We start from the raw sequence: 13,116 nt of genomic DNA, 5'->3' as shown, positions 1-13,116 counted from the left end.
TAGAGGGGCATGGGTTGGCATAAGGGTATGATAGGCCTTGGGGTTGGGTGTGGTATATGGGTTGGCATAGATTGGCATGGATGGGGCATAGGGGGTGATGGGGGGGTGGTGAGAGGTGAGGGCCGGAGAGATGCTTTTTGTTTTATTACTTTTAAATTTATTTAAACACAGTGCTGGGGCAGAGAGGCAGACCTTGTACCAAGTCCACCCCCACACCCGCAGCCTCCGCACTCATTCCGGGGTTGCCAGCCTGACTCCTATTTCAACCTGCAGCCCCCCCACCCCCACCTCTCATGACAGAAAATCTGACTTGCGGGCAGACATTTTTAAAGATAAAAGCAAAAAACTGCGGATGCTGGAAATCCAAAACAAAAACAAAAATACCTGGAAAAACTCAGCAGGTCTGGCAGCATCTGTGGAGAGGAACACAGTTAACATTTTGAGTCCGTATGACACTTCAACAGAACTAAGTAAAAATAGAAGAGAGGTGAAATATAAGCTGGTTTAAGGTGGGGGGGGTGGGTGGGACAAGTAGAGCTGGATAGAGGGCCAGTAATAGGTGGAGATAGCCAAAAGATGTCATAGACTGGCCCTCTATCCAGCTCTACTTGTCCCACCCCCCCCTTAAACCAGTTTATATTTTACCTCTCTTCTATTTTTACTTAGTTCTGTTGAAGAGTCATACGGACTCGGAACGTTAACTGTGTGCCTCTCCACAGATGCTGCCAGACCTGCTGAGTTTTTCCAGGTATTTTTATTTTTATTTTAGACATTTTTAAAGGTCAGGTTCGCTGAGCCGGGAAATTTCCCAACTCTGTGCACCCGACCCAGGAACAAAAATCGGGACCTAACTGTATGGTACAATGTTAAAGAAAGACAAATCTGATCGTGGGTTCATACTTGATCTTCTTCAGCTGCTTCAAGCCTGGTAGGGTTTTCCCGAGTTCAGAAATTCCCTCCAATCCCAGTTTGTTTTGTGACAAGCTGAAATGAAAGCAAAGGAACAGAGACTTTACGCGCGGATTAATCTCAGCTTTAAACAGTGACATAGAAACTTTACCGGCCGACCTTAAACATCGCCTGAAAATTTTTATGACCCGATAATCTTTTTAAGTGATGTCGGTTGAGGGATAAACAATGACCAAGATACCAAGGATAACTCTGCTGCTCTCCTTCAAAGTGGTGGCCTTGATCTTTTACATCCGCCTGAGAGGATAGACGGGGCCTCTGTTTAGCATTTCAGCAGCAAGCCAGCACCTCTGGCAGTGCAGCACGGGTATCGATTAAAATACTTGCTGAGAGTTTCCTGCAATGTTGATTTTGTCGTGAAACGGCTTAAGGTAGATCAGCTTGCAAACTGATTTCTAGCGCCATACTGATGCCAACATTTACCAAAAAAAAACCGGATCTAATTATGCCTCAGCCAGATAAATGTGCAATCACAAATGGTGTAGCCAATGGCCAATAATGGCCACACAGGGTTGAATTTTCCCACGGGTGTCGGGAACCTGATGCCGGAACCATTTCTGGGTCCCGAGCTCATGCATTTCAGTAGCACGCCTGCTGGTTTAATTCCACGGGTGGCACCCTCTCCATTTGCTGGCCGATTAGGGTGGCGGGCGGCTCACAGGTGTGGGGGCGCCAAACGGAGGAGTCAAAGGGAAGGCCAGCAAGCAGCCCCACTGGGCATGGTGGGCACTGCTCAGGCAGAAAGAGAGTGTGAAGGTACCACAAGATGGAGGCATTCACCTGAGAGTCTATAACAGGCTTGTCCAACATTTTCGCTCGAGGGGCCACATTTGCATGATTTTCTCATTCAAGGGGCTGACGAGCAAATTTCGCGCACACAATCAGTCTCTTGCACATCCCCCCCTCCACTCCCCCCCCTCCCCTCCCCCTCACATACTCAATCACACTGTCTCATTGCCTCACTCTCATTGCCTCATTGCACCCCCCCAACACAGACACGCTCTCTCACTGCCCCTGCCCAGCCCCCAGACACACAGACACGCTCTCTCACTGCCCCCCCAATACAGACACAGACACGCTCTCTCACTGCCCCTGCCCAGCCCCCAGACACACAGACACGCTCTCTCACTGCCCCTGCCCAGCCCCCAGACACACAGACACGCTCTCTCACTGACCCCCCAACACAGACACAGACACGCTCTCTCACTGCCCCTGCCCAGCCCCCAGACACACAGACACGCTCTCTCACTGCCCCTGCCCAGCCCCCAGACACACAGACACGCTCTCTCACTGCCCCCCCAACACAGACACAGACACGCTCTCTCACTGCCCCTGCCCAGCCCCCAGACACACAGACATGCTCTCTCACTGCCCCCCCAACACAGAAACAGACACACTCTCTCACTGCCCCTGCCCAGCCCCTAGACACACGGACACGCTCTCTCACTGTCCCTGCCCAGCCCCCAGACACAGACATTCACTCTCTCACTCCCACATACTCACCACAGCACTGCCTCCTTCCTGGGCCCACCAAAACTTTGCCCTCCCCCGCCCAGGCCCGATGCCCCATCAGCCTATCAGTAGCAAAAGCTGGAGAGAAGCAGACTCTGATTGGAGGGGCAGCACCACGCAGAATCTCAGTTGAAGCTCACCTGTTTGACCGGAATTTTGAAAGGGGCTCAGAGGTCTGCGTTGACTGGCTTCACAGGCTGCATCCAGCCCATGGGCTGTACATTTGAAAAAGCCTGCTCTAAACCATATGCTATCGACAGCCAGTCTGACTGATCCAAGGTAAAGAGGTGGAGATTATGGGAGGGAAATATCTATTGCTGAAATCATTGGCACTTGGCAGCAGCTAGGGAGATGTATGGCAAATGGCGTTTGATAGAGAAGTATGCAGTGACGAGCAGAGTGCTCAAAATAGCACTGTTGGAAATGTGTCAGTGTAATCGGAAAGCGGTCTGGGTTTACATTTCAACACTGAAAATGTAGTTGCTTTACATGAAGAAAGCCATCATAACAAATATAAAGATAAAGATCAGGAAGTGACAATGAGATCACAATGCAGAACTTCTACTTAGCACTCAGGCATAAAGTAAAGACTTGAACTTACAGTTGCCACAACCTCATGACTTCCCAAAGTGTTTTAAGGCCAAAGAAATATCATTTGTAAATGTAAACGGTACCGCCTACTACTGAAACTGTCCCGAGTTACATTTTCATTCAAATCAAAGGTGATAAAACAAAATGCCAGAGCTTTCATCCATTGTTAAACTCCAGGGGCAGAATTTTGCCCTTGTCAGGTGGCCTTGACAGGGCGGTCAGGAAGCTGACTGCCGCCTGCGATCGGGGCCGGACTGTGATTTCACCGCCAATTAAGGCCCGCCCAGCGTGAAACGCGAGCGGCAGCACTCAGCACTGCCTGTGTGCGGGGGGAGGAGGGGAAGAGCGAACATCGCGCATGTGCTTGAAAATCTCCCTGAGGCACAGTGCTGCCTCAGGGAGATGAACAGTTTTCAAAATAAAAAGTAAAAATGTTAAAAATGTTATAAAACATGTCCCCTCATGCGGCTCTGTTATGTGAACAGGGACATGTTGTTAATTAAATTTAAAAATTTTAATTTTATTTTTATTTGCTGTTGGAAACCTCATCCTGCCCGTGGATGATGTTTCCAAAACAATGCAAAGGCCGCTTGGCCTTTCTGCCTGCCCGCCAACCGTTAGGTTGGGCAGGCAGCGAAATATTTGTTTTAACTACCTTTTTAATGACCTTAATAGGCCTTTTAAAAGGTCGCCGGGTGCACTGCCAACTCTGGCGTATGCCCGCTGACCAAAATATGGCGCATCATTTTACGCTCTGTCAGGTTGGGCGCGTGCCCGCCTGACGAGCTAAAAATTCAGCCCCATATCTGATACTGACTCACTCGACTGCCCAGGCAACTCCACCTCTCCAGAGCCAGGCTCTATCGCATTCCATCAATTGTGTAACTATTTCAGACTGCAGCTATCTTTGTAACTTCTATTCCCCATTAGATAGTTATCCAGCTTCTTTTCCAAGGAGCTAATGGTGGACTTCAGCACTAGACTGGGGCAGACGGACTCATCAAATTCCGTCTATTCTTTCTTCTGAAATTTAAACAAATTTTGCTTCAAAATGGAATAAGCTGATCCCACCCCACCCCCTCCCCTGCCCCAGAGATCTTGTGATTTGCTAAATATTGCAGCACTAATAGTGAGGAATGGAGGAATGGGGAGGCAGGGGAAGCAGTGGGTACAGGAGGAGAGGTCCGAAGGAAGCATAGGCCGGAATTTTCTAACCCCCCCCCCACCCCACTTCCCCACGGTGGGGCCGGCGAGCGATTGAAATCTCCATTCACACCGGCGGGACCGGAAGATCCCGCTGGCGTGAGGGGGTGGAAAATTCCAGCCATAGTGTTTATACTGGCAGAAGGTGGATCAAGCCCAGTGTTCCTGATGAGCAAGATAGTTCACTCCATGCCATTCTGGCCCATTTTCTAATGTTGACTTGAGGATTACAAATTTCAGATGCCCAAGACCAGATAACCTGCTCATAGATGGTACAACCCACAACCTAAATAAGAGCGCTTGAAAAATAAAATTAGGATAAAAATAAGTTGGGGTAGAATAAGGTTTGAAAAACAATTAGGAAATATATTGCATCTTCCCCAGGCATATAATGAAGTCCATTTTTATTCTGTTAATATAAGAGTTGCTTCATTCGTCACTTGTTAGGAACATGAAACAAAGGTGCCTGCACTTGAAGAATAGAAGCCTCTAGCTGCAGTATTTGTCAAATATTGGAAACCAAATTCCTTAAGACATTTCTGTAACTGTCTGTACATTGTTGGAGCAGGATGCCCACAGGTTGATGTTCTAGTCACATGCTTGGCAGGTAATTACTGTCCCCTTTGGAAAAGCTAAAAACCATTGGTGTTCTCATTTGAAAACAGGAAAACCTAAAAGGAACCGATGGGGTTGCACTAGTTCTCTTCTTGTTAAGTCAAAGTTCAGAGAAAGACATGGTCAGAGATGGTGAAGTAACTGCTAGCAATGCAAGAGTTATATAGAGCCAAGGCACAGGTCAACCATGATATCTAAGTGATTGGTAGCACAAGCTTGAGGGACTGAAACAGGCCAACTCCTGTTCCTAAGTTCATGGCGGCAATTGATTGGTCCAGACGAATCAATCACGCCAAAGAATTTACAGCACAGAAATAGGTCATCTGGCCCAACTAGTGTACGCTACTGTTTATGCTACATGTGAGTCCTCTCTCCTGCTATTTCATCTCACCCTATCAGAATGCCTTCCCATTTGTTTCTCCCTTGTGCCCTCCCTAGAGGGCATCTATGCTAATCACCTTAAATACTCCATGAGGTGGCAAGCCACAGGAATGGGCTAGCTGGCATCCTGTCACCCAGAAAACAAAATAAAGCGAACATAATAACATCAAAGAAAAATCAAACTTACTTTATCTCCTCGATGCTGCGGCATTTGCGAAGTCCTGCTGCCAGCTTCACCATCCCATTAGAACTTACGTCAATGGATTCAAGGCTGCGGGGGGAGATGAGATGTAATTGCGGTCACAGCAGCAACGTTAAATATAGGGAGGTGTTGTTATGTTGGCAGTTGTTATTAGGGCGTAGCTTGTGGTAAATAATTTATGCCTTTCCCAATGTAAACAGTACATTCCTAAAGCCAGCAAAGTGAAGGGTTTTCTCAGAGTGGGGCTAGAAGCCAATTTTAAAAGTCATTAGGAAAAAGCAGTCAGCTCCAACCCATCCTACTGAGCTTTTAGGTGCCTGCTTTCAGAGTAAGATAGAAAACTTGAGGAGCAGCTTATCTGCTTGTCCTTTGGTGTTGAGGCTTAGGTGCCTCAGAGTGGGCAAGAATAAAAACCTACCTAATGATAGAAGTATTTAGAATCTGGAGCATATACACTGTGATGAACTCCAGAAACAATAACAAATCTTGGACACACTTTGTAAAAATCATAGCTGCTCCAAATCACATCTTATTACCCCACTTCCCTTAATTGTCTTCCCTTCTCTTCTAAAGGTGCCAACTACTTGCTAAGCTATACTTCCACTGGCACTAACTGCCTTCCACTATCTCAGTCAAGTGAACACTGTTTTGTCTGGGATCAGATGTAGAGGGACGGATTTTCATTGCGAGATCCAACTTTATCAGGAAAGGAGACGGAAAGAGCCACAAGTTCCAGCTGGCAGACAGGATCCCCGCGGTGGTCAGTGAAAAGAGGTAGACTCCCAGCAGCAGGCAGGGGTGGGCGATGAGTCAGCACTCCAGAAGCTCCTGTGCTGATGTTCATAAATCATCACAGCTGCAGCTGCAGTTGGCCTGTGAAAATTTTGGAATCGCTGAATGGACTCTATTTTGAGATGCCCACTCTCTCCCTTATCTGCATCGGCAGGCTGCCACTCTGAGTGCTGGAGAGCTTCCTATTAGCCCTCTAGCTTTGCAAGCCTGCTATCTTCCATAATTGGACAGAGACCGTGTCCTCTGGCCAGTAATTGCCATTCCTTCAAAAAACCATATAGGATGACGATTTCCAACCCCGCGGCAAAACTCCAGTGCAGAGTGCTGGCAGTGGTCACAGCTGAGCCTGGTCTTGGTACCCAACATGTCAGAGCCAGCAGGTAGCAATTGGAAGCTGTCTAATTTACCCCCCGCCTCCCACTCCTTAGCCCAGTAGCACTGAAGCTTACGGTAGATTCTCTACCATCGTTACAGTTAACTCAGAATAGATTGAGGATTAAAAATAGAACCTTGCTCATCTTCACATTATGTATTGCACATAGCCTCTGAAACACCTACTTCTATGTACATTTTATGAAACAATTTAATACAAAATTTGACAAATTTACAACTGGCTCTCAAAAATCCTTGAGGGTTTTTAAAACAGGGATCAAACGGCAGCTCACTGGCCATTCCAGAACTTACCTCAGCTTCTTCAGACCCTGGAAAACAGGAAGGATCTCAGCCAGTGTTTCTGCTCCTTTGTTGCCAATGTTGTTTCGGTATAAACTGAAAGTACATGAGGGAGATCTGTAACTCCATAAGCGAGAACAAAGTGACATCACTAACAAGCACAAACACCATCACTGAACAATTACTTACACCTCAAGATAGCAAATCCATGAGATGATTTGTGGATGCTGACCTGCACCTGGTTAGTATTCACCCTTGTCCTAGCAAGCCCAATACTGAAGGTATTAAAAATTTTTTTCCAGTGGTTACTGCTTAGTGGTATTGGGGTGTGGTCACTGAATAGGTACATTGCATGCTGCAATTCTGTCTAGTTCTCCTCACTTTAAATCACAGCAATGTCACCAACAACAGATAAGATACACCCTCAAAGATCCACAGATCACAATGACAGATACAGATGTTAGAAAGACTTGCAGTTTATGCAGCAGCTTACTGCTCCTCTTGGAAACTGTCCAATTCAGTCTACACGCAGTGAATTCATCTGGCTGTGGTTCAATATAACAACCATTTTGCATTCAACACAACCCAAAAAAACTGCTAATCTGTTCTTGCCGATGGTAGCTGAGGGAGGAATGTTGGCCAAGACACCAAGAGACCTGCTTGCTCTTCTTCAGTTAGTGCGGAGAGATTTTTAACAAGCAACTGATCAGGAAGAGAGAAGTTTGGCTTACTGTCCCATCCAAAACAATGCGGCACTCCCTCAGCACTGCACTGGATGGATCAGCTTAGATTACAGAGCTGGATCTGGGATTTAAGCCTTTAACCTTTGGATACAGAAAATTACAATTACAAACAAATGAATTTGAGGCACCGAAACACCAAATGGTGTGTCAGGAGGGACAAAGACCTACTTTGGGCAGGATCACAATTTTATTCACCATGTAATATTCAACAGCACATATGCAGCACAAGAGCTAGAGACCCAGTGAATGTCAGAACCTTTATACATTCAGAGTTTTGCAATAGTAATATTCAAGAAGTCTGCACATTATTGAAAACAATGTCATGCTGGCATCAGCACCAGATTGGAAGTAATACAGCTCATTGCAACTGTGCATAATACACAACCATAATACTTCTTTACTCATATTAAACTCTTATAATGAATCAGGATTAATCCCAAGCTTCCTTTATAATATCTGTGGAATGTAGGAATGCTTTATTTAAATATAGGCAGCATTATTATAATAACACAGTGAGAGAATTGGAGCACTCCCACCCAGATTAATAACTATGGGATGGATGTGTTACTTGCATCTGAAGGTGGAAATCACAGGTTAATAATGTGAATATTCCACTGTGTCATTCTGGCATTGTATTGCTAGAGGAGGAGGACGACAAAGTAGTGGATGGAAAGAGATGGACGTTGGCCAGAAGGCACCTAGACTAGTTGTACATAAACTTTTGACAAAGGTCTCATTATAAGCAGGCCATGGGCAGCATCACTGCTTTACATTAATAAACTACATTCAATGTAGTTTCAATTATGAGAAGTTCCTGGATTCTTACTGGTGTTTGGGGATAGAATTTTGCAATTCCACCCCTATGTGAAAAGCAAAAAGAAAACAATTGCTTTGTCCACAATACACTACACTAAGAAATCCTGCTACACATTTGTAGGAGGTACATTGTAGGAGGTGGTTTGTCACTCACATATAGTTACATGTGTAGGAACAGCATACAACTATTAGCATTACTCGCATTCAGAAAATAAATCACTTCAGTAAGCCCTGCAGTTTACATACAAAAGATCTGAAAGATTGTGAGCTGTCTCTGGATCATGTGATTACCAGGTCGTTAGAAGATGAATTCGACGGTCCTCAGTTTTTCTTAGTCTAGCATTTTCCGTGTTCCTATGGGATGGCGACACAGTTTACAAGCACGTCACATGCCTACACATGGACACACAGTGATATAACGAAAAGCAATGATAAGTGGGACACTTACTGGAACTCCAATAAGTGTGAGCACTGTTTAATGATGGGTGCAAGATGAAGAAGTTGAAGAGCTTCAATTCCACACTGGTACAAACTGAAAATAAATAAGGGGCAAAGGCATTTATTTGACACTCAGGAATGTTAAGAATAAACAATTCATCACATACAATTTAAATCTTGTACATAGGTGCTCCACAGGTCAGCTAGGTTATATAAGGTATAAAAATAACAACAATTGAGCATCCTCACAATGTAGTTTTGGGTTCAGATAGAGTATTTCAAAGTAAATCAAACAGAACAGTCACCTGATTAACCTCAGAGAAGGATGCTGTGCTCCAGTGTCCATTCTGGTGCTGGAAAGGATCAGAAAGATCTCAGGTCAGTTTTGGTTACTGTGTATCCCTGGCGTCTACAGGAGCTGCAAATGTGTAACTTTGGTGAGGAGTGTGCCTTTGCAGGCACAAAATGGTCCAGTCAAACACAGACTGCATATCTCTGCCGCTTCTCCCATGTGCTCACTTCCCACCACTATGCAGCTTATTTTACCAGGGCCAGGAGGTTTAATAAAGGCGCAGGGACACTCAAACTCAACTCATCCACAAGGAGGCAGTGTCAGGTAGGCAAAGGGGATTACAATGTTGGAATCACTGTGAATATAGTAGGAACATGTGAGGTGGAGGTGAACCCGCTGTATTTTATGTAGAGCCAGTTACACCAACTGTCAAAAACATTGTCCCAAAACAGCCTTTAGGACTGCTGCTTACTGCACTCAGTGGCAGTTTCCACAAAACAACCTCTTTAAAAGGGCTTGTGGTTGGAGGGGAAGGTCAACTGAGCCCATTACTGCGTAGTTAACACTGATTGACTGCGTGATTAACACTGATTAAAATCAACCCAAGTAGGAGAATTAAAATCAATGGCAGGCGCTGAGCAGATGAGCTACTCTTTATTGTACAGTTTTGTCATTGATAAAAGTTTATCCTGCTTGTATTTCTAGTTGATCTATATACAAATCACATCCTAATTTTTTTTTTGAGGATGGCGCTGGAACTGCAAACAGGTTTTTGGCCAGTCTGGTTATAAATACGTAGCTATTGTGTTTCTTTCAGTACTAGGAGCTGAGAATATACTGCACATGACTATAGTTAAATCTCAGCTCCTCTCCACCCCTGGGTGAGGGAAAAACTGAAGAAAACCTCATTTAAACCGAGTGAGATCCTATTATAAGTGGATGGTCAAAAATCAGACAGTCAAAATACATTTAAAAATTGAAATAGGCTGTTCCCACCTCTTAAAATATGCCCTGTACAAGTTTAAATCTCTTCAGAAGCAGACAGTGTAAGATGAATGTTTCCCACATATAATTCCATTGCTCATTATGTAAAATGGAGGGAGAGGAAAGCGGACCCAGTGTTTGAAACAGAAGATGGTATTTAATGCAGGCGATGGGGGTCTCGCCCACCGCCTGGAAATCTGGCGAGAGCCCCATGTCGCCTCCTTTGGGAAAGCCCGGCATAATAAGTGCCAGTCAGGCACTTAATTGGACAGTGGCGGGAGCTGCCAACCGATCAGGGGCTGGCAGCTGCACACTGCAAACAGCGCCAGCGGGAGTGGTGGTTGCTGCCAGTAATGCACCCAACAGGGATCAGCTCACACTCTATGGAACATCATCAATCTCCATACCTGTCATAGTCATACCGAAGCATCTCAACAGATTGCCAACCATAATCCATCAGCCTTATTAAAACGTTATTGTTCTTTATCCTGCAAAAATAGGTTTTCATTGACATCAGCATCGACAGAATGCAGATTCTCAAACAGGACAGAAAGCTTGGGTTGTTTATTTTTAAAGCACCCCATACAATTGGAACTAAAATGAATTGGTGAGAATGGGAGGCCAGCCATAGCAGATGACCTTTAAGGTAACAGTTAGTCAGTAAATGAATAGCAGTAATCTCCAGAGAAAGCCTCTTACAGTGACTTTTCTTTCAATATTCTTTACAGCCTCTATGTAGCAGCGCTGTTTTCTCCTGTGAAGCAGAGAATCACCTCAAGATGGTGGCATCATTGGAAGCAAAGAGGAAAAGATGTCGCCAGAAGATGCCAGTTGGCAATGTTCTGGCCATAGCCAGGCTGAGTGTCAGTCACCTGTCTCATACCAGGTCTTTTGAGGATTAAATTATGAGGCCAGGATACATAATCCTGGCTTGTATTTCCTTTATAGAGGACTGAGGGGTGATCCGATTGAGGTGTTTAAATTTTTTTTAATTATTTGATAGGGTAGATAACTAGGTCCTCTGGTGGGGGAATCAAGACGACATATCTTAAAATTGGAGCTTGGCCATTTCGGAGGGAAATCTGGAAGCAATTCTTCACATAGAGCATATTAGAAATCTGAAATTCTCTCACTTAAAAGGTTGTGGATGTTAGGTTAGTTGGAGCTTTTCAGACTGAGAATGATACCCTTGTTAGCCAAGGGTATCAGGAGTGTTGAAGCAAAGGTGGGTGAATGGAGTTGAACTGCAAAACAGGAATGATCTAACTGAATGCTGGAGCAGGCTATTGGGGCTGAATGGCCTCCTCCTGTTCCTATGATCTCTGGCAAATTGGTCTACAATGCTGTTTCCTGATTGGTCAGCTGTCCAGAACCTCTCCAGTTACTGCAAAAGGCCTCCAGACAATAATAAAAAAAGGCAAAAGTCAAGATTCACAAATTGTTAATTGCTGCGCTTGCACAGAATTTTACACACGGGCAGCTGTTTGGCACACATGGCGGATTCCACATCGAGGTAGCTGCAGCAGCGCAGTTCCACACTGTACAAATGGCATCTGAAGAGATCCATTGAGGTTTCAAGTGGTTTCACTTTTCCTTTCTTTTTCATCGAGCATAAAAGACCACCAAAGAAACCTCAAGTGCCACAGACAGATAAGACCAAACTATTTCCTAAACACTGCAATTCACCTATCATCCAACGTCAGTTTCGGGGCAACATCCCTGAAATAGGCTAGCAATTGCCCCAGCAATCAGCGCCCGCTCACACTCTCCTTCACTATTCCAGTGTGAAAGTTTTCAATGCAGGTTTTGTGGAAATTAGTGAAAAAAACGAAGTTTGGGAGACCAAATGCAACTGAAATGTCGCTGCACCACCAGGTGCTCTGCTGTTGGCCAAATGAGAGACTTATTTTTTTTAAAGTGCAAATCCAATATGTACTGCAAATCTGTCTTTCCCGTTACCTGAACCATTTAATTTCTGGGAATAAAACACTATTAGTGCATTTACTGATGCAGGAGTGCTTTGTGCTTAACCACATTTTTTAAAAGTCTGCGTCTTGCAGAGATTTTTACCATTTTCCTCTTCAGGATACACCCCGTCTTTTCATTTAATGGGGCCCGGAGAAAAATTAGGGGTTATTTTGCCTTAAGTAGTCACGTAAAGAGGGGCAAAATCCGATTGGCTGCATTTTATAACATCTCTCCTGAGATTTGCATTGACTTTAATCAGGAGAGCTATAAACTGGGTGGATGATTCGATACTGCTCATCGTACATTATCACCTAAAGCCAACATTATCCACATTATCATTCTTGCTGCTTGGCAAATTCCAGAGCCCACACTCCTAGCAAATATGGAGGGAATATACCTTTACACCTACCCCTTAAAAATCATTAGAACACACAGCTTGCAAAGCTGTTACCAAGCTGGATGCTATGGAAGTCCTTGAATCAAAGGGTTTCTTAAATCTGGCAAAATGTTAAGCAATTCCTATTTTAACCAGTTGGTTAGACCAGCTTTTAAACTGAATTACACAGCCTTGTGCATCAAAACAAGCAGTCTGGGGGGACGGGAAGCAGTTTATTGGATGAGTGCCCCGTATTCCGCTCTGGTAATCTGATTCAAGTAGCCCAGCCTGGCACAATAAAAAGTCTCCTTTCTGTGTTCTTAGTTATAAGGCTCCTAAGTGAAATTAGTTTGGGCAATCTTGTGCTAGGTTCTAGTGGGCACAGGTCCACAGAAAGAAGAAATGTGGCCCTAACCCAATGCTAAGTGGCACTGGCGCTTACTGAAAGCACAAGGAAAGTGGGTGCAGAAATTGGAAAGATCATATTGCACTTTCTGAGACACATTTTCTGAGTTTGAAAACAGAGGCACTTTAGAACAGAGTTCCAGGAGCTTGCCTCCAC

The 13,116-nt window shown here is 44.8% G+C and overlaps 1 protein-coding gene across 5 annotated transcripts in view; it reads right to left on the bottom strand.

Moving 5' to 3' along the window:
- nlrc5 (NLR family, CARD domain containing 5) overlaps window positions 1–13,116 on the bottom strand; it is a 191,041-nt gene that overhangs the window by 35,588 nt on the left and 142,337 nt on the right. For all 5 annotated transcript variants that reach the window (XM_078544136.1, XM_078544137.1, XM_078544138.1 and 2 more), the window contains 6 exons: window positions 10,618–10,698; window positions 9,240–9,287; window positions 8,945–9,028; window positions 6,950–7,033; window positions 5,459–5,542; window positions 901–984 (listed from right to left, as the gene is read on the bottom strand). In XM_078544136.1, coding sequence (XP_078400262.1) covers window positions 901–984; window positions 5,459–5,542; window positions 6,950–7,033; window positions 8,945–9,028; window positions 9,240–9,287; window positions 10,618–10,698 — 465 coding nt within the window. The remainder of the gene's footprint in view (window positions 1–900; window positions 985–5,458; window positions 5,543–6,949; window positions 7,034–8,944; window positions 9,029–9,239; window positions 9,288–10,617; window positions 10,699–13,116) is intronic.

This window comes from Cetorhinus maximus, chromosome 6, assembly GCF_964194155.1.
Source record: "Cetorhinus maximus chromosome 6, sCetMax3.hap1.1, whole genome shotgun sequence".
In the NCBI taxonomy this organism is placed as follows: domain Eukaryota; kingdom Metazoa; phylum Chordata; class Chondrichthyes; order Lamniformes; family Cetorhinidae; genus Cetorhinus; species Cetorhinus maximus.
The sequence above is the reverse complement of the archived record's forward strand: the minus strand, read 5'-3'. Positions and strand labels throughout refer to the sequence as shown.